At 52.1% G+C, this 23,598-nt stretch overlaps 1 protein-coding gene across 7 annotated transcripts in view; it reads right to left on the minus strand.

Moving 5' to 3' along the window:
* The window catches only part of AFAP1 (actin filament associated protein 1), a 150,880-nt gene that overhangs the window by 46,374 nt on the left and 80,908 nt on the right, over positions 1–23,598 (minus strand). For all 7 annotated transcript variants that reach the window (XM_045777084.2, XM_045777082.2, XM_045777083.2 and 4 more), the window contains 2 exons: positions 14,992–15,203; positions 11,290–11,469 (listed from right to left, as the gene is read on the minus strand). In XM_045777084.2, coding sequence (XP_045633040.1) covers positions 11,290–11,469; positions 14,992–15,203 — 392 coding nt within the window. The remainder of the gene's footprint in view (positions 1–11,289; positions 11,470–14,991; positions 15,204–23,598) is intronic.

Consider the following 23,598-nt stretch of genomic DNA (forward strand, 5'->3'; position numbering starts at 1 on the left):
GGGATGTGTAGTGAACAGGCCAGAGTACCATCCTGGGTTGGCAGAATTTGCATGCTGGCAAGGGAGAAGTTAGGCAGTTCCTTCAAAATGTCTTCCATTCTTTTCAGAATGAAGCTGCAATTTGAGTCCGACCCATGCGTCTTCGGGACAGAATTAAAATGCCTAAGTCCCAGATATCTGGTAGTAGTTTTGCAATACAATCTCAGCAGACATGCCCAGATTGGCTGGCTTGCGCTGGTGCTGGGATTAGCGCCACACTGGCGGGAGCCCAGGACGGTGTCTGCAGCCATCCTGCTGCTCCACAGTTTCATGAAAAAGCTACAGGGCAAAGTCCACATTTGAGACTAAAACAGGACAAAGGAAAAAGAAAGAGAAGCCCAGAGATCCTGCTGCCACATTTTTCTCCCTGTGGATTCTGAGGACTGAAAGCGTCGTCCAAGTGACATCCACCCAGTGACCCAGGCCTTCTGGATGCCTGAGTCTCTGTCCACACCGACCGCTCCTGCTGCTCTGTGCGGGGCCTCTATTCCCATGCCTGCCCCAAGGGCGCTACCAGATCTTTAGTTGACAAAACAAATTCATATTTGATTGAAGGACAAGGGTTTGTCTTTCTCTAGGGAAAGAGTACAAGGCAGTGGAATCTCCTGGGCTCTTGTGTGGAAACAGAAATGGGGTTTCAACCCTAATTCTACGGCCTCCTCCACACGTGAGGTCTAGCGATGCAGACTCGGGCCTGACGTCCTTGTCCAGAACATGCACAGACAAGGTCTCTGGGCCACCGTGGAAAGCAGGATCATAAAACATGAGGTGTCCAGCCCAGAGCAGGACAAAGCACACGTGAGCCCCTTTCCGTGACGACAGCCTTAAACAGGACGCATCACACGACAATTACGCAAACCAACCGGAAACTTACAAGCCCCTCTTCTCGCACCAGAAGGCTGACCCTCATAAAACATAACCTGCAGAAACCTCTCTCTGGGGGCGCCTGGGTGGCTCAGTAGTTAAGCGTCTGCCTTCAGCTCAGGGCGTGATCCTAGGGTCCTGGGATCGACCCCCACATCAGGCTTCTCTGCTGGGAGCCTGCTTCTTCCTCTCCCACTCCCCCTGCTTGTGTTCCCTCTCTCGCTGGCTGTCTCTCTGTCAAATAAATAAATAAAATCTTAAAAAAAAAAAGAAAGAAACCTCTCTCTGGCAAAAGCTTTTCTTCCAAAAGTAGCTGTCCTCTTTCCTTCTTTCTTTTTTCAAGGGGGGAGGGTCCACAACGTGCGTCACCACTGCTCCAGGACCCCCCCTGGCCTTGTGGGTGAGTCATGTGCACTGCACCTTCAGGGATGGCCGGGCTCACTGGATCGGGCTTTTCCTGTAAGACTCAGCCTCTGTCTCGTGTGCCCTGGAAGCAGACTCTGCCCCCTACGGGGTGCATGGCTCGGCTCCCCCTGCCCTCAGGCCACAGTTGGCCATATGTTCTTCACACTGACACCACTCATGTGCCCTGTACGCCCACGGGTCTCTTTCTTCTCTTCCGCTGGGCTTGCTTTCAGAGATGGGGCTATGCCTTGCTTACGTGGGCATTCCCAAAGCCTAGCACATAACAGCAACCTAAAAAGTGTGATTAAAGAAGAAACGAAAGGAACAAAGAGCCAAACTGAACTTGACATTTTCTCCAGTAAAGAAAGATGAATGAAGGAATGAAATCCAGAGGAAAAGAAACCAAGCCATTACGTCCAATAAGTAAACCCTCAGGACAACATTTCCCCAGTTCTCTGCTTCGATATCTGAAATCCTCGGAGGAGAAAAGTGATAAAAGGAAAAAAGCACGCAGCTAAGAGCCATGCCGCATCACCCAGGAGAACTTCCTCGCGCTCTCCTGGGCACTGGAATAGCTCCTTCCCTCTCCCCTGTTCCACGTCAGGGCCGTTCTGCCCACAAAGAGCGGTTCAAGGAAGGGCAGACTCACCGCAGTGGCCAGATGAGGCGACCTGGCCATCGAAACGAAGCAGTGTCCTCAACTTCCCTGAGAAGCCTTCCCTAAAATACCCAATACATGTATCTGTACACTTAGAATTCTGTACACAGATAAAGGACACACTTTTGTTCTCTGCTGACGTCCCTGCGCCTGACCTTCAAGTCCTTACGCCGAGCGCAGCGCCTCCCACGGCGCTTAGGAAAGAGACGGGCATTCGGTAGCCCACAGAGACCCAGACACACCTGGGGCCAGGCCGGGGCTTATCCCTGTCATCCCTGAGACGGGAGACGACTTCTCTTTCCCCAGACTAAGCCCTAATGACACCCCGGGCGCAGAGAAGGGCGCTGTTGAGAACATCGAGGAGCGTAAGCCCGTCTTTACTTCCATGGTTTCATCACCAGCCTGTTGGATTATTGCAGGTGACTTCCACGAAACTGTCTTCCTCCCCTGACCCCTATTCATTGCCAAATTGCCCCCACAGAGTTAATTCAGAAGTATTCAATAAAGGGGTTATCACCCAAATTCTTTGAATAGCTGCAAATGAAGATGCTGTGTGTGTGTATTTTTTTTAAGAGCCATGTTCTGTGAGAAGTTCAACAATATGTATTTAAGAGAACTGGATCCAAATTCAGAATCACAAATCCTTCAAAAACAAATTGTTATATGTTCTGTGGTATTTTTGTTTGCTTTTAACTTGAGCCCTCATTGCCAGAAACACAATCTCTGCACATTTTTTAAGGAAACCTGACCACTCAGTTTCTGGGAATATTGGCTGTTGTCTTCCGACTGACCCCTACAAAACAGCTCATGTTTTCAGCATCTGTACACACACACACACACACACACACACACACACACACACGCACACACAGACACACACACGGAGTCAGTTAATTTTGGCAAGAGCTGCTGGTAATGGAAGTTGCAGACCGAAGGAAGAGAAACAAGTTTGGCCGTGATCTTGAAGAAGCGTGGCTCCGGTCAGGTGCTGGCCACGCACAGCCCTCCTGCTCTCCACACCTGACTAAGGCTGTGTGTGACTCACTTTAGAGACTGTCAGCCGCTACATTAAAGCCACATGTCACAACACCAAAAGCCTGGATAATAAGTTGGGACAACATGGGATAACAACAGTTTATATTAACAAAGTCTTGGCCCCTGTTCTGTAAAACAGTTCATGTTGGATAGTCGTTCTAGAGTTTTTACAAAAGGAATCCTATGGGGCAATACTAATAAACCACTGATATTCCAACAGTTTATTTAGTTCTAAAAGCGCATTTGTGTAACTTTTTCATTCTGCCTTTTTGATCATTCTGATCGGTACTATTTCCATTAAGTAAGTGGGAAAGACTTTGCTGACCCCAAACACCCTGATGAGTTAGAGGCCTTCCGGGACTGTAGTCCAGATTCCAGACCCTTCATTCACTCTCCGTCACTCCATGCTATCGTCAAGATAAATAAGGGCTGTGCCTCGGATTACAGTTGTTCCTTAATTTGGAAAAAAAAAAAATCTACTTCAGTCATAAAGATGTGGGCTTGACAAGATGACATAACAGGCCATGATGACAGCATTGACTTAGTTTACAGAAAACTGTCATTTCAAAGTTTTAAATCATTTGGGAAAAAAATAGAACAGAGTTAGAAGGCAGAGCCTAGCTGATTTCAAGACTCTCTGTACAGTTTCAGCCATCAAGGCAATGTGGCATTGGCATGACCACGCAGATGCAGACTAATGAAGCAGACAGGGGCCCAGAGATGGACCCAAATGTGTTCGATCAATGGATTTCCAATCAAGGCAATTCAGGTCATCAATAGGACTGAAACAATTGACTACCCTTATGGAAGAAAATCCATTTTGACCCCTACATTCCATCTTCTACAGGAAACCAATTGTATGAATCAGAGACCTGTCCATAAAGGCAGAGTCATAAAGATCTGGAAGAAGACACAAGTACTATCTTGGTGAATGGACTATGCTAAGATTTTATGGACAGAAGGCAAAACGCACTGACTATAAAAGCAAAGGCTGATGTAATGGATCTCAGAATTAACAATTTCTGCTCATCAAAAGGCACTCTGAAGGAAGATAATTCATCTGTAGATTAATCAGGGTCATTCTTGGAGGCAAGAAACACTGACATAAACAGGGACATTTCATATTCTTGAAAGGGTTTCAAATACCAGTGAGGTATCGCCATTTAAACTCTCTATGCAACCAATAACATAGCCTCAAAACAAATTACGCAAGAACTGACGGAAGTAGAAAGACAAATAGATAAATCCATAAACAACGAGGTAGATGTGACCACATCTCTCCCTTTGATTAGCTGACAAAACGAATTAGGAGAGGATCTGAAGATGACAGTTAATAACTGTGATCTGACAAACCCGTGTAGACCTGTGCACCCAGCAACTGCAAAATGGTGCCCCTCAGTATAGACAGAAGCATTTACCCACCCGGCCCTTCAGTATGGACACGAGCATTTACCCACCCTGCCCCTCAGTACGGACACGAGCATTTACCCACCCAGCCCCTCAGTATAAACAGGAGCATTTACCCACCCGGCCCCTCAGTATAGACACGAGCATTTACCCACCCTGCCCCTCAGTATAGACACGAGCATTTACCCACCCTGCCCCTCAGTATGGACACGAGCACTTACCCACCCTGCCCCTCAGTATAAACAGGAGCATTTACCCACCCGGCCCCTCAGTATAGACACGAGCATTTACCCACCCGGCCCCTCAGTATGGACACGAGCATTTACCCACCCTGCCCCTCAGTATGGACACGAGCATTTACCCACCTGGCCCCTCAGTATAGACACGAGCATTTACCCACCCGGCCCCTCAGTATAGACACGAGCATTTACCCACCCTGCCCCTCAGTATAGACACGAGCACTTACCCACCCGGCCCCTCAGTATAGACACGAGCATTTACCCACCCTGCCCCTCAGTATAGACACGAGCACTTACCCACCCTGCCCCTCAGTATAGACACGAGCATTTACCCACCCTGCCCCTCAGTATAGACACGAGCACTTACCCACCCTGCCCCTCAGTATGGACACGAGCATTTACCCACCCGGCCCCTCAGTATAGACACGAGCACTTACCCACCCTGCCCCTCAGTATGGACACGAGCACTTACCCACCCGGCCCCTCAGTATGGACACGAGCACTTACCCACCCTGCCCCTCAGTATGGACACGAGCATTTACCCACCCGGCCCCTCAGTATAGACACGAGCATTTACCCACCCTGCCCCTCAGTATGGACACGAGCATTTACCCACCCTGCCCCTCAGTATGGACACGAGCATTTACCCACCCGGCCCCTCAGTATAGACACGAGCACTTACCCACCCTGCCCCTCAGTATAGACACGAGCACTTACCCACCCGGCCCCTCAGTATGGACACGAGCACTTACCCACCCTGCCCCTCAGTATGGACACGAGCATTTACCCACCCTGCCCCTCAGTATAAACAGGAGCATTTACCCACCCGGCCCCTCAGTATAGACACGAGCATTTACCCACCCGGCCCCTCAGTATAGACACGAGCATTTACCCACCCGGCCCCTCAGTATAGACACGAGCATTTACCCACCCTGCCCCTCAGTATGGACACGAGCATTTACCCACCCGGCCCCTCAGTATAGACACGAGCATTTACCCACCCGGCCCCTCAGTATAGACACGAGCATTTACCCACCCTGCCCCTCAGTATGGACACGAGCACTTACCCACCCTGCCCCTCAGTATAGACACGAGCACTTACCCACCCTGCCCCTCAGTATAGACACGAGCACTTATCCACCCGGCCCCTCAGTATAGACACGAGCACTTACCCACCCGGCCCCTCAGTATGGACACGAGCATTTACCCACCCGGCCCCTCAGTATGGACACGAGCATTTACCCACCCGGCCCCTCAGTATGGACACGAGCATTTACCCACCCTGCCCCTCAGTATGGACACGAGCATTTACCCACCCGGCCCCTCAGTATGGACACGAGCATTTACCCACCCTGACTATAGGTTGAGCAAGTCTACAAATCTCTATGATGCGAAATCATATCAAGTTCTGACTACGATGAATTTAAGTAGAAACTAAAAGCAAATAGCTTATTTTTAAAAACCTGAATATTTAGAAAGTGAGCAAGATAGCCCCGGATGAACCATTAGTCAAAAAAGGAATTGCTACAGATTCTAGGAAGTATTTTGAACTGAATAAAAACACAAACCTCAGAACTTACAGGAGATAGCTAAGACCATGCTCAGGGAGCAATGGACAGCTTTGAATGAATGCATTTATGTAAGAAAAGGGCTAAGAATCAATTATCTAAGCATAAACTTCAAGAAGTTGGCATAATTACAACAAATTAAGCCAAAAGAAAGTGGGAGGGAAGAAGAGAACTGAAAATAGAACACGATAGTACAACTGAGAAAAACCAAGAGCCCAAATTCAGCTTTTTTGGGAGAACTGGTACAGTGGGTGTACGTCTGGCAGGACCGCCGACGAAGTTAAGAAGGAACAGGTGTCTCCATTCGGGTTGCCGTACAGAGAGGCACCCAAGACCTCCACTGTCCCCTTGACAGATAAGACGAGGGGGATATGTTTAAAAATCAGAGCAGTCTTTCACTCATCGGAGGGTGAGGATACGAAGAAACCTGGACCCACTAAGTCCTCACAAGGGAAGAGCCCTTCACAGGAAAGAAGGGACAAGGCTGCTCCTGGCTGGCAGGGTGGCGGGAGGCGGGGTGCCCACTGCAGAGGGTGGGGAACAAACCAGCCACATCCTAGTGGCCGTATGCACCTGGCGTAATGGTTGAAACTTCAAGGAGCCTCAGTGACACCACGAGCCTACGCCCACCCGCCCTTACTGGGTGTGTGGGAACAACACGAAGGCTGTGGGCAAGGAAGCCGAGTTCGGGGATGTCCTCCTGGGGCACACAGGGGCGTCCTTGTGGTCCTGGGCGAAGGAGAGGGGAGGCCGTGATGTGGACACCCCAAGCTCTGGCCCCTCATGCATCCCACTATCATCCTGATTTTCAAACTGTTTTCAGCCGGAGCTTGTGAGTTTATTGAGACCTAGAAGCAGGAGCGTAGCGATAACAAGAACCAAACTACAGTAGAGAAGCAGCTTACGCTTACATATGTGCTCACTGCACGCTAGGTGCTCTTCTAATTGTTTCTATCTGATTATCTTACCCTCATAACAAGTCAGAGAGGCAGGCACCATTATGACCCTCCCTCCCATTGCACAGAGGTTCAACCGAGGCACAGACGAGCCAAGCAGCTCATTCAAGGCCACAGGAAGCAAAATGCAGATTCGACTAGAGGAGATCCGCCCTCCCCCATCACACTGCTTGCTGAGGCAGGCGGGCGAGGCTGTGGGGGAAAGGCACTCTGACACGTTGCTGGTGGGAGGCTGAGCTGGCAGACCTCCCATGCAGAGTGACGTGGCTGTGTATCAAAACCAGGAGCGCCTACAACCTTTCTGCAAGCAAACAGCCTCTCTGGGAAGTCAGGCCACACACTAGCAAGAGTGTGAGATGATATGTGCACAGGGTCGATTATTACAGAGTTGTCTGCAAACAACCCAATATCCATGAATCAGAGAATATTTTTTAAATTATGGTCTATTTAAACAATGAAATGGTATGTACTGTTAAAAAAAAAAAGGAAAGGCTCCATTCTCTAAATTGAAAAAATCTGCAAGACACTTTGTTTAGGTGTACAAAGCAAGAGGCAGAACACCACATCTTGTCTATGGGGGTGGGAATTAAAATCTGCATTTCTCCTTGCCTACACATATATATATAAAGAACCTGGGAAAGGACACGTACAAAATGCTCGTCTCGTATGTTGCTGGCAGACATGTAATGGCACAAGCAAACCTGGGAAGCCATTTGTCAAGATCTAGTGGTGTTGAAAATGCGCACGTCCTAAAGTCAGCCACGCCAGCGCAGGCAGCCTTCCCGGGGAAGCCATGACACGCGAGACCAAGGGCCACGCACGAGAACGCTCCCCAGAGCGCCCCAGGACAGGGACGGGGGATGGGCATCGACACCAGAGCAGACAGAAAACAGTGAGCGGAAAACGTGAGGGTACGTGTAGTTTGAAGCCATGTACATGGACGTTTTTAAACATAAAAGAAAAGTCACTTCGGATTTATAAGTACATACGTAATGCATACCTCGATGATAATAGTCAGGATAAAAGTCACCTTCGAGGAGGGACAGAGAGTTAGGAGAAGGGCTTGTTCCAGTTCTGGCTGCCGCATTTGCGGTCTTGAACAAGGAGATACAGGGTGAAAAGAAAAAGACTCTTAAAAGCTTCATGAGTCTGAGTCACTGCGAGTCTATGTTTCTTGAGTTTCTAGGCGATACCGATAAGACAGCCCATCTAATAACAGTACTGAGAAAACACGACACCAGAGCCTCACCGGTCTCTGCTGGTTTGAAAGAAAGAAAATGACTGACTGAAACTAGTTTTGTCTCTGACTGTCATTTCTAATCAAGACTTCTTAGCTTCTCACACTGACACACGTAACAGGAGCAAAGCACAAACATTAAACTGAGAAAGTAATCAACTCAAACTCTTTAGAACACGGTAACTTACCATGTATTATTTACTTCCCTTTTAAGAAATATCAGCAGATGCTAAAAAAAAAAGAATCCTTGCAATTAAGCTCCCACTGACAAATAGAGTCATCACCGTGTAATTAGCTGAGCGCCTCTGATGTGCATCTCACATCTGGCGAAACAGGATGTAAGACTATTCCCCTCCACCAATGCCTGACATCTTGGAAATGTTTTCTCTCTAAGTCCCTACTTGTGAGCTGCACGGTCAGCTCAGTGCCACGTCCCAGGGAGACAGGAGAAGCTGGCGAGGCTTCCGGCAGCTTCACGTGGAGCGAGTCACGAAGAAGGGACAGAGGAAAGAAGAAAGCCCAGGGTTCGGGGTGGCCCTTCTTACAGCAGGAAGGAGCTATTATTGCGGTAAGGAATGACTGGGCCACAATGCAGAGGAAGAAGGAAATGTGGCGAGGTAGGCTGGCAGCGGGGATGGCCTTGGCCACCCGGGATGAGGCAGCCGGGAGAGCAGGCAGCCCCTCTGCAGCTCCAGGGGCTGGGGTCAGAGGCTGGAGTCCATGGCATGCCAAAGACGGTCTCTGGCAAACCCCCCCCCCCCAGGTTGGTTGGGGATCCCAAGGAACAGATCTTGGAGTCACAGTGCGATGAGTACAAACCTGCCCTTGAATGAACCGCAGGCTGACTTCAAGTTACCTGGGTGGCTCTGAAAACAATCTCAAGCCCCGAAGTTATAAACTGATTTTGGAGAGCTAATGCCCTCCCCGCGCATGGCAGAGGCAAATGACAATGCTCTCCGATAGAAGAAAGCATAGGGTCAAGAATCAAATTATTTCTACAGGGACAACTGGATCCCTGCAAGAAAAAGAATGAAACTGGACCCCTATCTCATGCTACATGCAACGATGAAAGCAGACAGGATCATAGACGAAACTTGAGGCCTGACACTATAAAGCGATCAGAAGAAAACATGAGTGTACACCTTTAGGACCCTGGACTAAGCAGTGGTTTCTTAGATATGGCCCGAAAGTGATAAAAAGTAAGGAGGTAGTGATACATATTACAACACGGATGAACCTGGGAAACATTATGCCAAATCAGAGCGGCCGTCACAGAAGGACACAGCATGTTTAGATGAAATGTTGAACACAGGCAACTCTATAGGAACAGAAAGCAAAGTAGCAGTTGCCCGAGCCTAGGGCTGGGAGTGAGGCTGGGGCTGGGGGTGAGGGTGGGGCTGAGGGTGGGGGCAGGGCTGGGGGTGAGGGGCGGGGCTGGGGGTGAGGCTGGTCTGGGGCTGAGGGTGGGGCTGAGGGTGGGGCGGGGCTGGGGGTGAGGCTGGGCTGGGGGTGAGGGTGGGGCTGAGGGTGGGGGCAGGGCTGGGGGTGAGGGGCGGGGCTGGGGGTGAGGCTGGTCTGGGGCTGAGGGTGGGGCTGAGGGTGGGGCGGGGCTGGGGGTGAGGCTGGGCTGGGGGTGAGGGTGGGGGCGGGGCTGGGGGTGAGGGGCGGGGCTGGGGTGAGGGGCGGGGCTGCTCCTGTGGTGAGTATGGTGTTTCTCTCTGGGGAGATGAGGATGCTCTTAAAGTGGGTTATGGTGAATAGACTCACAGCCACTGAATTGTACTTTGAAAGGCTGAACTGTACGGTATGTGAATGTTACTTCAATAAAGTTGTTATATAAAAATTAGTGAATTAATTTTTCTTCCCACTTGAAGGAGCATCATGATCATGAGCGAGCTCGGCACGCGGGAAGGACAAAATGACAGGAACAAGTACACCAACAGATGAGGTGGCCAGGTCCCCATGCCACCCAAACCGCTGTCCAACAACCAAGCCTGTTAGCTGCTTGTTGTGGAGATGAGCGACAAACATTTCTACAGGGAATTTAACTGTAGAAACTGGTATTCCCAGGTCGAAAAAGAAGCCACTAGAAATACTAGAAATCCATAACCAACATTCAGAACCCAGTGAATGGGGACAAATTTAACTGCAGATCCAGCTTTTAAGAGAAAGAGTGAGCCAAAAATTAACAAGAAACTAGATTAAGGAGAAAAAAGAAGGACATTAAGATATAAAGAGAAGATAAATAGAATATAGTGAAAATGCCTAACATATATTTAAACATAGTCGGAGGGGAGGATGAGACAAAGTTCTATTTTTTTTTTAAGATTTTATTTATTTATTTGACAGAGATAGAGACAGCCAGCGAGAGAGGGAACACAAGCAGGGGGAGTGGGAGAGGAAGAAGCAGGCTCCCAGCAGAGGAGCCTGATGTGGGGCTTGATCCCATAACGCCGGGATCACACCCCGAGCCGAAGGCAGACGCTTAACCACTGTGCCACCCAGGCGCCCCCAAAGTTCTATTTTTAAGAGAAATGGCTAAAAATTTGTTTTCTAAAACCTAGAAAGATGACAATCCACAGATTTAGAATCCCAGGGAACTCCAAGCAGAATAAATAGAGAAGAATCTACCTCCAGACACATAAAAAGAAAAAAAAAATCAAAGGCAATCAAAGGAAAAGAGAAAGTCATAGAACAGCTGCAGTGTGAGGCCGACCGCCTTCTGAAGACCAGGGCTGGAGTGACTGGCCGCAAAGAGATCAGAACAATCTGCTAACAAAGACAAAACGGCTCGGGTTCACCCAGTTTTACGTACGCCTGAGAAACAGACAAGCTGAACTGAACGCGGGTCTGGGGGAGAGAAGCCAAGCGACCGCCTCACCTTCAGCCACTGCTCGGCCTGCTCCTTGCTCTGGACTGCAAGGACTAGCGGGTCCGTGCCTTGCTGGGTGATTTTCAGCTCGTGCTTCTTCTTCTTGCTGTCCTTCGGGGTGTAGGTGATGTTGCAGCCTTGGAGGGGCAGTTCCATCTGGGGCTGCTGGTCCTTGGAGCTTTTGTAGCACTGCATTGAAGGAGAAAGCAGAGTTAGCTTGAAGAGGGTTCCAGGAGAAACACGATACAGCTCTGGCAGGATGAGAAGGCCAGTGCCTGCAAGGCATCTGAGGGCTCTCTAAGACCCTGGAGGGTGGTCTGCAGATGCCCACACATCACCCACGCGGGGCATGCTGCACATGACGCGTCACTCCCACATACGTGAAAATACGTCTACTCTTCAGTTCGGCAAAGTTTACTGAGCATCGATGACATAACTCGGCGGGAAACAGAAGCTCCCTCCTCTGATGGACATCATGGACCAGAGAACTTCCTCACTAAGTCACATGAACATGATACATTAGATTTGCCGAATAGCACAGCCCTACTGTGGGCAATCATTTGGAAGCTTTCTTCTATAACCTATGTCACTGGGTATCTGCCGGTCTCATCTCTATCCCCTTTCTGAGACACAGATGAGGGACTTCCAGTACACAGAGCAACACGTCCTAGGCAACATGGCTGCCAAGATTTGCTTTCCGGTTGAGTACGGGATCCGAAACTCACGCCGCTCCATTTACACAGCAGACGTCCCCTCTAAAGAGTTCAGTGCCGTGGCGAACACTGAGATTTAGTTCACATCGCTAGTGCTTCATCTGGATCTGTGGAACCTAGGATCAGATCCTGTCCAAAGGCTTCCCCTCTCTCCTTGGGTCTAATCCTATGACTTGAGACCAAAAGCACATGCTTTCATGGAAATGGAAACGGACAGTCCGAGAGTGCAGACATCTGGGTCCTGGCTCTGCTCCTAATATAATCTAGCTCCTGGGAAGTCTCTCAGCTTTCTAAGCCTGTTTCCTCATTTGGAAAATGAACTATTGCTGTGATCATTGTGATTTTATTGAGTCACACTAAATGATTAATGACAGTAACATCTGCTACCAAGAACAAAGTGTCACCATCCCGCGAGGTGTTTCACCCTTTTACACTCGATTGCCACAGTTGTCCATTTTGCAGATGAGGAAACTGAGGCTTGCCCAAAGTCAGACGCGTGAAAAGAGGTCAACCCCAGCCCCAAATGGCGTGAGCGCATAGCCGACTCTCTCCACTGGGTGATGTCTGTGGAGGAGGGAGGGGAGGAAGAGACACCAGTTTTCAGAAGTGACTTCCAGAGTCTTCTCCTATTTTAAAGTTCCAAACCTCGGCTCCTGAGTGCCACACGTCTGGAATATACCCACGTTTTACAGAAAACCAAGGGATGGTTGCCCTGTCTGAAACGGAAGGAAAAAAAATACACCAAAACCAACCAACCCCAGATTGCTATGAACTTTCACCGTTCGGCAGTTTTTTGTACTCTCAGTGAGTGCAAGAAAAAAACAGAACAGCAAAAAGGAAACTAACAATAGAGTGGATGGAGTTAAACAGGAAATGCCTCAGAATGGGTCTGTCACCAGCCCTTCGTTAAAGTGCAAGCTGGACATCCTTGCCGTCGGACCCCCAGGGGAGCAGACTCTCAAACAGAGGGGGCAGCGTACGCCCTGAGAACCAAGCCCGCGGGAGAGAGGACATGAAGAAGCCCAGTGGCCGGCCTGGGTGGAGCCCATGCATCTTTGGAACTGGAAGGCACCCGCAGGGTTGTCCTGATGCAGACCCGGGGCTGAGGGGGAGCATGACCTGGGTGAACTGTCCTGATGGGGGTTCTGGCCCATCACAGTGTATACCGCAGGTCTGCACAGATGCCAGACGCCTACCCAAAAAGCCACGGATGGTAGTGCCCACGGGAAGACAGCCTGGGAACACATAGGGAAGAGTCTGGCTTTTGGTTTTCCGTTTAGTTTTCTGTGCTGTTCAAACTTGGAAAGCATTTGCCGTGATCACTGTTAATCCTTTTTTTGCAGTGTCAACAGGGGTCATCTGGGCAGTTGGATCATTGGGGATTTTTTTTTTTTAAGATTTTATTTATTTATTTGACAGAGAGAGAGAGACAGCCAGTGAGAGAGGAACACAAGCAGGGGGAGTGGGAGAGGAAGAAGCAGGCTTCCAGCGGAGGAGCCTGATGTGGGGCTCGATCCCAGAACGCCGGGATCACGCCCTGAGCCGAAGGCAGACGCTTAATGACTGAGCCACCCAGGCGCCCCAGATCATTGGTGATTTTTGAAAGAAAAAAAAAAGCTTCATAATAAAAATAATTAACTTTGATTCTGCATTTTATCAAGGACATGTTTTCACATGGTTTTCCATTAATTTCTTCTGAAATGTTTACCACTACTCTGAATGGTATAGGTGTTTTCATCTAGGTTTTAAAGACAGAAATTCAGAAGGAGATGGAAGGAATGAGAGGGGAGGGACGGGGAGGGTGTGGAGGAGCAGGGCTGTTGTGGGGGTGGGGGAGGGACACGCTGACCCTGCCACACACCCACAGGCTTTCTGCCCTGGTCCAGAACTCCTCTTGTACCTGAGAGCCCACTGCAGGTTGTTACAGAATTTCCATAACGTCTTGCAGCCATTATGTCAGACTGTAAATGAGGACCACATTAATCCTTTTCATCTTTTTTTTTTTTCCTCATTCTTCACTTTAAAATTCCCCCCATGGCATCATTTTTGGCATATTCTAAATTTGGGAGAAATTTAGGCCACACATGTGGAAAAAATATGTATTCTCACTGTTTAAAAAATTTTCTGAAAACCATTAATTTAAAAATATACAACATCCTAAGACTCTAGTAAAAGAACACTCCCACAATTCACAGATGAAACTATAAAGAATAGTCCCCTGAAGAGGGGTACACGGAATCATAAATTCTCCTGGGTTCCGTTTTAATGATATAATTCTGTGATTTTCACCCCAAAGTTAGCTTGAAGGAAAAACAACATGCAGAAATGTACTCTGAAATTCGTCATCGCTATAACCAAGCACGGTTTCTAAAGCTGGCAGGACTGAAGGAGGGAGGAGGGCGCATCACACGCGCTCAAGGCCCCCAGCTTCCTTACGGGGTCCCTCGTGGGAAGGACACCAGAGCAGAAGGTCACCGTGGCCCTGCACCCACCACTCGGCTACTCAGTCCATCTTCCTATTCAGCCCCTTGGGTTAAACAAAAAAACAATCTGCCTCTAGCTTTCCAAAAGAATTTCCTTTCCTGGACACTGTCCTCCCAGACCGCGGCTGGCCCGCCCGCCCCACTCAATGACCTGGCTTTGAGGAATTCACTGACTCACTACACATGAGAAAATCCATCTTGCGACTTCTGGCAAGTTAAAGCCTGTGCATTTCCACCAGCATCCACGGCAGACACTGGCCCGGGATGGGAAGGACGCTGCCTGCTGGTGGGTCGCTGCAGGGACTGAGACCAAGGGCACTAAAGGCTCAGCAGCCGCCGGCACTCACTGCCCGGGCGCCTGATGGCAAGGAGCTCTGCGTACGGCGGCTCTGAGGCCAGAGGGCCTCCCCGTCCTGCCAGCTGCTGCCAGCCCTGCCCGAGTGTCGGTCCCGTCCAGCGAGGCCACCAGCGGACCCCAGTGGCCGCAGGGCCACAGCCCGCCCGCCGCGCGTTACCAGCAGCTTGGTGTCCTTGACGACGCAGAGCAGCTTGCTCCACTGCCCGAAGCGCTTCTTCCTCAGCAGGAAGGCGCAGATCTTGGCGTCCTTCACCAGGTCCATGGAGGCCTCCTCGGACGGCCACTGGTGCCGCGTCTTCTTGCCCTTTCCATCCTCCTCCTCCTCATCGTACGACTCGTAAGAGCTACTCATTGCATCCGAGTCATAATCTGTCAGAAGTAAGGGAAGAAGGAAAGGTAAAGGGCCTGCCTACAAACCCCTCACCGGGAGCCTACGCATGGGCTCAGGAGCACGTCTGTTGTACCAGTAAACGAGGAAGGGCTCTGCGTCCGGCGAGCCAGCCACGGTAATTAGTAAAAACTGGGGAAAAACAGCCACGATGGGCAGTGCAAAGTAGCACAGCTTTAAACTGAAGCGTCTTAGAATTCTCTCTGTGAGAACCAGTCCTGGCCTGTTCAGCGAGGGTTGGGCTGCCTGCAGACCCTGCGTCCTCGGATCCTGGCCACGCCGCTGCCAGGCGAGGGGACCCCAGCCAACAGGCTGCCCCCTGCAGGGTGCAGCTCTTCCACGCCACACCTCTAGGTCAGGGTCCTCCAGTCTGCGAGGTCCTGCCTGCGCACATCACCGCTAGACGCCCTCGCTAACATTCCAGCCCAAGGCCTCCCTCCCCTCGGGGCTTCCAGAGAGATGTACACACACGCCTCTCCTTCTTACTCTGCGGGGTAGGAACACTTCCCATCAGATTATGTCCAGTTTCCGAATGCGGCACATTCTCTCTCTCTGCTGGGGCTCTGCTCACGCCATCCTCTCACATAGGCTTCTGGCTCAGCCACTCAACCTCCTGCCTTTAGCTGAATAAGTGCTCTTGCCTTTCAGGGTTCAACTATGGACACTGCCTCCAGGATGCCCTCCTCAAATCACCACAGCTGGTGGTGGTGGACTTGTGTCCCCCTAATTCACCTGAGTAAGACTATATTTGGAGACAGGACTTCTAGGAGGTAACGATGGTTAAGTGGGGTTATATGAGTGGGGTCCTAATTCAATAGGACCAGTGTCTTTATGGGAAGAGGGAGAGAGGGATGTTGCTCTTGTCCACCACGCAAGGACACATGGAGAAGGGGGCTGTCTATGGGCCAGGAAGAGGCCACAGCCCGTGGACGTCCAACCTCCAGAACGGTAAGGAAGGGTCAGGTGTTTTGTCACCAATCTGTGGTGTCTTGCTACGGCGGCCTGAGCTGAGGCATGGGATGAAATGCCACTCATCTCTGCTTCCACACCACCCAACACAGCCTGCCCCCCTGTGCTGTCATGGCTGTGTGCCTGTCTGCCTCCCACATCCGACCATGAGCCCCCTCAGGGAAGGGGGACCACCCTGTAGGGTGGGGCCATCCCAGCCCATAACAATGTACCCGGCGCAGGGCAAGAGCAAAGACCTGCAGCAGGGCGGGCTGCTCGGTGAACCTCAGCTCTACCTGCGAAGTGCTCGGGCCGGTGGCCGGCACAGCCAGGAGGCGTCATCAGCACCAGCGGCTGCCCGTCATACTCACTTCTGCCCTGCTGGATGATACGCTCCTGGAGACAGTGTCTGAATCCTCTCTGCATCCTCAACCCCAGACGCATTGGCAGGACACCCACTTCTCAACACGGCTGAGCGAGGAACGCCTCCGTGCTGCGTGACTGATGCGGGGAAACTGTGGCTGAAGCCGCCGGCTACACAACCGAGTAGAGACGCCGCAACAGCAGACCTCACGCAGAGCAGAACTCACCTTTCTCCCTTCCCGGGAACTAGAGTACGGTCTGTACTCGGTGTCACGCCAACATTTCAAAGCCCTCACGAAGACTCATTACTAAGGGAGGGACAGAGGCCTGGGGGCTCAGGTTGAGTTTTCAAACATGATAAAGGAGTCAGGGACAGGTTTCCAGCAAGAGCCTAAGCGGACAGGACTGCGAGCAGGTGGAGCCCTGGGGGAGCAGGCTGGCAGCCCCAAGGTCCCTGCAGAGTGCTGCCCAGGATGTGCCCAGGGGACCATGCAGGGGGTGGGGGGGCAACTCTAGGCCCGGACTGCTGTGGACAGTGCATGAGGACCATCGTTCCTGCATGTGCATGACACACAGCCGACCACCCGCAGTCGGGCCTTCCTCCTGAGCCCACATCTCCCCGCCCGCACGCGCACACCCCACCACCACCCAGTTTCACGTGCTAGCCACAGGTGGCTACTTAAATTCAGTTCTAATTCAAGTCAGATAAAATGGTCTGTTTAGTTCCCTGATGGCAGGAACCACATCTCCAGCACTCAGTGCTCACTGGTGGCTAAGTGGATGTGACGCCGAGAGCACAGGCAGGGAACCTCTCCGCCACTGGGGAAGCTCTCGCGGCCTGTGCTGGAGGAACCGAGACCTATCCGGGAGGGCGGTATAGGCTGTGGGAGATGGGCTGCGGGGACAGCACACGTGGGACAGGGAACACTACGGATAACACTCGATCTAGATCGTTCATGAGGCATTGCCAACCAGACCGAAAAGTCTAGAAGGAACACAATAAGCAAAAGCATTGAAAAATATCATTTAAAGAACAGAGGGGATCTTTTCATTTTCCAGTAGCATTGAGGTGCTTGCCACGATGCCAAGCTAGTGGTTCCATTTGTGGGGAGGGGGCCGTGACGAGGAAGGGGCCCTCGGGGGGGTTCCAGGGCCGACGTGTTCTATTCCTGACCTGGTGGTGCTTGCACAGATATTCCACATCATAAGTCAGTAAGTCTATATTCATATTTTGAGTACTTTTTGGTAAATACTTTATGTTTCAGAATAAAAGTGTTTTAAAAAGTTTAGTATGGCTAGAATGTAGTTCACACGGTGGGAGTGGCGGGTGGCCAGACTCCGAGAGCTCATGCCGCTCGGCGACCCAGCGCAATCTAAGGTCTCAGGTGGGCGATGTGCAAACTCAGATTTTCATTTAGGAAGGGTATACTCACAATGGTTTGAAGGACCACGAGTCCCTCGGGGCTCAGCTCGTTTTCTAGAACATCGAATCCAGTGATCATTGAATGAACAGATGAGCAAAAGCATTAATGAATAGCTGTAAATGGGAGAAATACCCTTGATCTCATTCATTCAGCATGTATGTACTGAGGGCTTACCATGTTCCACGCAATCTTTCTCACGCTTACGCAGCTGGCCTTGAACACAGGTCTGAACTGCCGGGGTCCACTTAGAAGCAGATTTTTTTCAGTAAATACAGGACAGTATTTAACTGCCTTAATAACGTTTTCGTTTCTCTGGCTTTTTCACTGGAAGAATACAGTGTGGGATGCACGGGACATAGAAAGTACATGTCAACAGACTGTGTCATCAGCAAGCCTCCAGTCGACAGGAGGCGATAGTAGCTAGGATTTTGCACAGTCCAAGTGACACACGGATTTTCGACTGTGCAGGGTGTCAGTGCCCCTGACCCTGTGGTGTTCACGGGCCAGCTGTACTTCGATGCCAGGTGCCACAGATAAAGCCGTGAAAAGACCAGGCCTGCCTCACCTTCACAAAGGCCTTTCACTCCGTACTCTCGCGGGTCCTCTCAGCCACCCAGAGACGAGCGTGCGTCTGTACGGTGGTCCCGCCTGACCTACAGTCTATTTCTGCTGTTTCAGTTACTCGCGGTCAACGGGTGTCCAGAGTCAGGTGACCCTCCTAACGTAACATCAGGAGGTCAGCAGTGGCCTCATGCTGCATCACATGCCCACGCCACTCAGCTCCTGCGTCTCCTCACGCAGGCACTTTACCACCTCATGTCACGGCAGGAAGAAGGGTGAGCATGGGACAGTAAGACGTTCTGACACGGTGCGACTGCCACTGCGTCCCTGAACGCGGCCACTTTTATGGTAGTGTATTGTTATACTTGTTCTACTGCGGTCCCCCTCCTACTGCACCTAATTCACAAATTACACGTTATCACACGGCGTGTGAATAGGGAGAAACACGGCACATACGGGGTTGGGGACTGTGCACAACTGGCACCCTCTGGGGGTCCTGGCACGTCTCCCCCGAGGAGGAGGGGCACGGCTGACAGAGCCCCCGGCACGTCCTAGAATCCCGTGTAGATGTCTACACTTCTTATAGAATACGGAGGCAGATCAAAGAGCCAGCAAGAGATCTGTGTGGATCTGTGTGTTTACGGGATGTTGCTGGTTAGGAAACGTTCTTCACACCAGACACTTTTTCACAGGCAGTTCTGACGGAACTGAAGAACATTCCAAAAAATGGTGACTTCCAACTATAAAACGTTAAAATGTGTATTTTCGACACATACCCATCCCCCACGAAATCACAACTGGCATTTCAACCACTTGCCCTGGAGGAGGGAGAGGATGAGGAGGAGAGAGGGCAACCAGAAAACTGAAAATAGGTCTGAACCCCAAACCCAACAAGACCTGTAGCGATGGTGCCACTGACCCAGCCTGACTGGAGCCAGCTCCCCAGAATTCCCTGGTCGGTATGGCCGGTGGGGTCAGCACCAGGGAGCGCCACTGGGAGAGACTGCACAGCTGCAGCCCCACACCCCGAATGTCGCTGCAGGGCGCCAGGTGCTGCTGGGGCCCAGGCATGTGTGGTGGTATGTCGCCCGCCCTGCTGCTGGGCCCCCTCCTTGGGCGGTGCAGATCTCTCCAGGCACCTGCAGCACAGCTGAGCATGCCAGCCTCTTCTGTGTCGCTGTGTGTGTGTGTGTGTGTAAGGGGGTCACGGACAAACGGGGTGCAGTTTGTCCGTGCGGACTTCAGTGTGTCCTGAGCTCCGCACCTCAAGCCCGGCTGCTCTTCGGGACGACTGGGCCGCCCAGATGCACCAGCAGCCGCTCCCGTGGCCTCCGGTGGCTGCCATGATTGTGTGAGGTCCAGCCCCTAGAACAAATCTGTTCCACGCCACAGTGGCTCTGCGTCTCTGATCACACCCTGTTCTCAACCGTAACAGAAGCCCGATGGCGGCAGGCTCCTCGGGTGAAGCTCAGCCCACGCCCTCAGGATTTCAGAGCACGGCTACATCAACCTCTGGAAACAGTGATTTTCCCTTTGGAAACTGATTTTGGCTCTCTGACACCCAGCCCCGTCTAAATGCTTGGTCGTGGGCGCCTCAGCCGCCCGCAGTGGGCTCTCAGTCACCCGTCCCACCGCACAGCACCCGACCAGTCTGCATCACCGGGCCCAGACGCTGTGAGTGACAGGAGTGAGACTGTAGCTGCAGTGTGCGTGCCCTGTGCCTGCTGCACGGGCTCCTTCTCCCAGCACGCCCTCCTCGGCGTGGCCGAATGCTGTGGTTGGATGGTCAAGACTGGGGGGACTGGCAGCAAGCAGGGACTGCAGAAGGGACTGTGAACGGACCTCCCAGACGGGCTGAGAAAGTGAAGATTTACACACCAGGTGAGCACTTAGCAAAGCCTCAGCAGAAGATTTTCACAGTCGGGTACTAACACGGCCCACTACACAGATGTCCGGCAGCCTCTTTCCCCAGATTTCCCGTCCAGATGGACTCCGTACAAGTGGCTGTGGGGCAGAGGTGGACCTCCACTCGGCAGGGTTGTCTGACTCCTGGCCCTTCTGAGTGGCCTGCCTGCACATGACACTGACCCCTGGGGTGTCAGCCAGCCACCTAGTAACTGGATGACCTCCATTGTGGAAGGGGCAGCAGGGCGTTCTCACTGGAAAGATCACTGAAGAAAATTTGCCTTCCCTGCCACATTGCTCCCTCGAAAGCACCCCCAGTCTTGCAGAATGCCCTATTCCCCAGCATGGGATCCCACAGCATTGCTCCTGATCAGAGAACTCATGTCACCGCAAATGAAGCCCACGCTATGGGTCTGTGCATGCGACTCACAGGTCTTGCCGTGTCCCCATCACCTGAAGCAGCTGACCCAACAGACCAGTGGAATGCCTTTCGAATATTCAGTTCCAGGATCTGCTTGGCTGGCCACCCCTAGGGGACTGGAGATGCTATCTTCCAGAACACTTTCTAGCAGCATCTGCTCTACCCCAGTGGGGCTCTTTCCTCCAGATCCGGGGCTCACAGGTCTGGGAACTCAGGGCTGAAAATGGTAGTGGCTCCTCTCACTGTTACCCTAGGGACCCACTGACAAAATTTCTGCCTCAAGCCCCCAGGTCTTAGTTTCTAAGGGGGCAACATTCCCTCCAAAGGACATGGTCATCGCTCTATCAACCTGGAAGTGGGGTCAACAGACAAAGGGGGGGGTTAACGGCAGTGGCTGCGGGGACCAGTCACGGCCACACCAGTGAGGAGGAGGAGGTCCCTGGGGTGACCCTAAGTACTCCCATGCCCCACGAGTGAACCATCCAATGGAGCCAAACCTTTCAGGAAGGAAAGATGAGTCATCCTACCAGGTGATCGCCCAAGGTGCTTGCCGAGGGCAATGGGAACATGAAGGAAGTTGTAAATACACAGTATGACCATTGACTGGTTGTAGAAGTGAGGACAGGACTAGTTACGCACCAGTCTTTTTGTCCTGACCCTGATATCTGTGTATGTATGAACAAGTTCTCTTCTTCCCCTCTCCCATTCCCTACCATCCAGCAGCAGCTGGCCATTGAAGCTACAGGCTCTCCAAGGGGAGAGGAGGACTCCACTGGAAGAGAATGGGTGTTACCCCAAAGTCGATAAAGGGACTTTGTATCCCCTGGGGCAGTTAGGGAGTTTTCCATGATGCAGGCGATAGTGGAATCACGTTAACCTGCACTGTGATTCTGCTCTTGTCTTTACTTGGAAATTCAATGTGGTTAAGAGAGGCGTGCTCAGACGCCAAATGGACACAGGAGAAATGGCGGTGGTTTTACACCGTATCAACTCGGCACGGCTGGAATGCCATTTCCCCAGATTCCCTTCCTGGGATGGTTCTGGGTTAGGGCTGGCCACAAGATCTGGAAGGAGGGAGGGGAGCAGCCAGCAGTACGTGCCGAAGGCTGGTGCGCTTGCCGGGGGCTGCTGCAGCTCACGCCCGCCGTTGCTGGCCGGCCGGCCCTCTGCTGGGCCCGCAGCCCCTGCATGGCCTCTCCCTTGCCATCTAGGCCCAGCCAGAAGAGAGGAGCTCTGCCAAGTCTCCGCGTTCCCTCCGACGGCCAGCCCTGCCGTTCCACGGCTGCGTCAGGTCCTCCTGTCAGGGACCCTTCCTTCCTCTGCGAGAACCACAGCTGATACAGGGTTCGACAGAGCTGCCGTCACATCGCCGAGTAACCCATCTGGAGGTCAGGTCCCCGTGTTGTTCCTCGGGAGGGAGGCGAGGCCCTCGCCACCCGCGGCTCACCCACAGACGCCTGATGAGGGAGCCTGGGCGCGCCGTCCCCGCTGACTCGCTGCCCCGAGCCTGTGTCCTTCTGCACTCGGTTCCACGAAAGCTGCCCACCCGTTGGCAACTACGGGATGGCTTCTCAGAGAACAGGACAGAACACATCACTGAGGTGGGGCTTCTCAGACTGAAAAGGGCCTCTGGCCCCCAAGTCAAAGGAAAGAACTCAGTTTCCAGCCCCGCAAGTATGTGGGGAGGGGGAAGGACGGTGGGAGCAGACTGGAGCCAGAGAGCACCGGCGCTAGGAAATGCCCTCATGGAAAAGCTTGTTTTCCCAGTGAGGGTCTGAATGACAGTGGGCCACTTCAGGTCCTGTGCTTTCTGATTAACCTCCTGACTTCTGAAATGGTGGCCACTTAGAAATCACCTGAGTGCATTTTCCACAGAAGGCTTTTAACAGAGAACTAAAACATTTGACTTCGAGACCTCAAAACCCAGCACGTCCTAACCCCCATGCCAGAACCGCCCCTTTCCCTCTCCAAATGTGACTGCTCAGGGAGCTGAGCAAACAGGCCTCTGTCCTCCAGGGGCCCCCGTCCAGCTCGCGTGCAGAAAGCACGTCCAGGGAGGCCCTCTGGGGACACTCCAGGGACACCGTGCTGCAGCATCTCTGCCTGTCGGCTGCCAGGGAAGACAGAGGCAGAGACGTCAGGCCACAGGAGGACAGCCCTGGGACCGGGTATGCGTTTCTGTCAGGAGACAGATGACGGGCCACCACGTGCCACGAGTATTAATGTTCCCAAAGCCTGGTGACTAAAATGAGCAAAACCCCGACTTTCTGCTTAATTTTTTACAAGAAAAGCAAGGTTCCCTGGTCCACAGGGACTCAGACACTCTCCCTCCACGGCATTCGGCGACACAGCTCCCTGCCTGATGGAGCATCGAGGGAGGAATGAAGCCAGTGACCCCAAACCAAACTGCAGGGGTGCTTGTGAGGGCAGACCAGCGCCAGGCCAGGACAACTCTAGCTCGGCAGGAAGGTTCTATTAGAGCCCCTATGAAAGCTAGAAGAGGCAGACGGGCCAGTTTTATACCCAGGCTCCTTCCGCTCCCTCGGCACAAGGAAAGCAGCCTCAGGGGCCACACCCCAGGCAAGGGGCACCACAAACACACGCCATGCGAGTCTCTGCCTTGTGACCAAAGGGGACACAGTTCACTGAGACCCACGACCCACAGCAACAAGGTCTCACCTGGCGTGAGTCAGAGAAAGACAACCATCTGAGTTTCCAAAGGCACTGCGGACTTTCGAAGCCCTTTCTCTGGTT

The sequence above is a fragment of the Ursus americanus genome, chromosome 8 (genome assembly GCF_024610735.1).
Source record: "Ursus americanus isolate L20-20 chromosome 8, mUrsAme1.1.p, whole genome shotgun sequence".
In the NCBI taxonomy this organism is placed as follows: Eukaryota; Metazoa; Chordata; class Mammalia; order Carnivora; family Ursidae; genus Ursus; species Ursus americanus.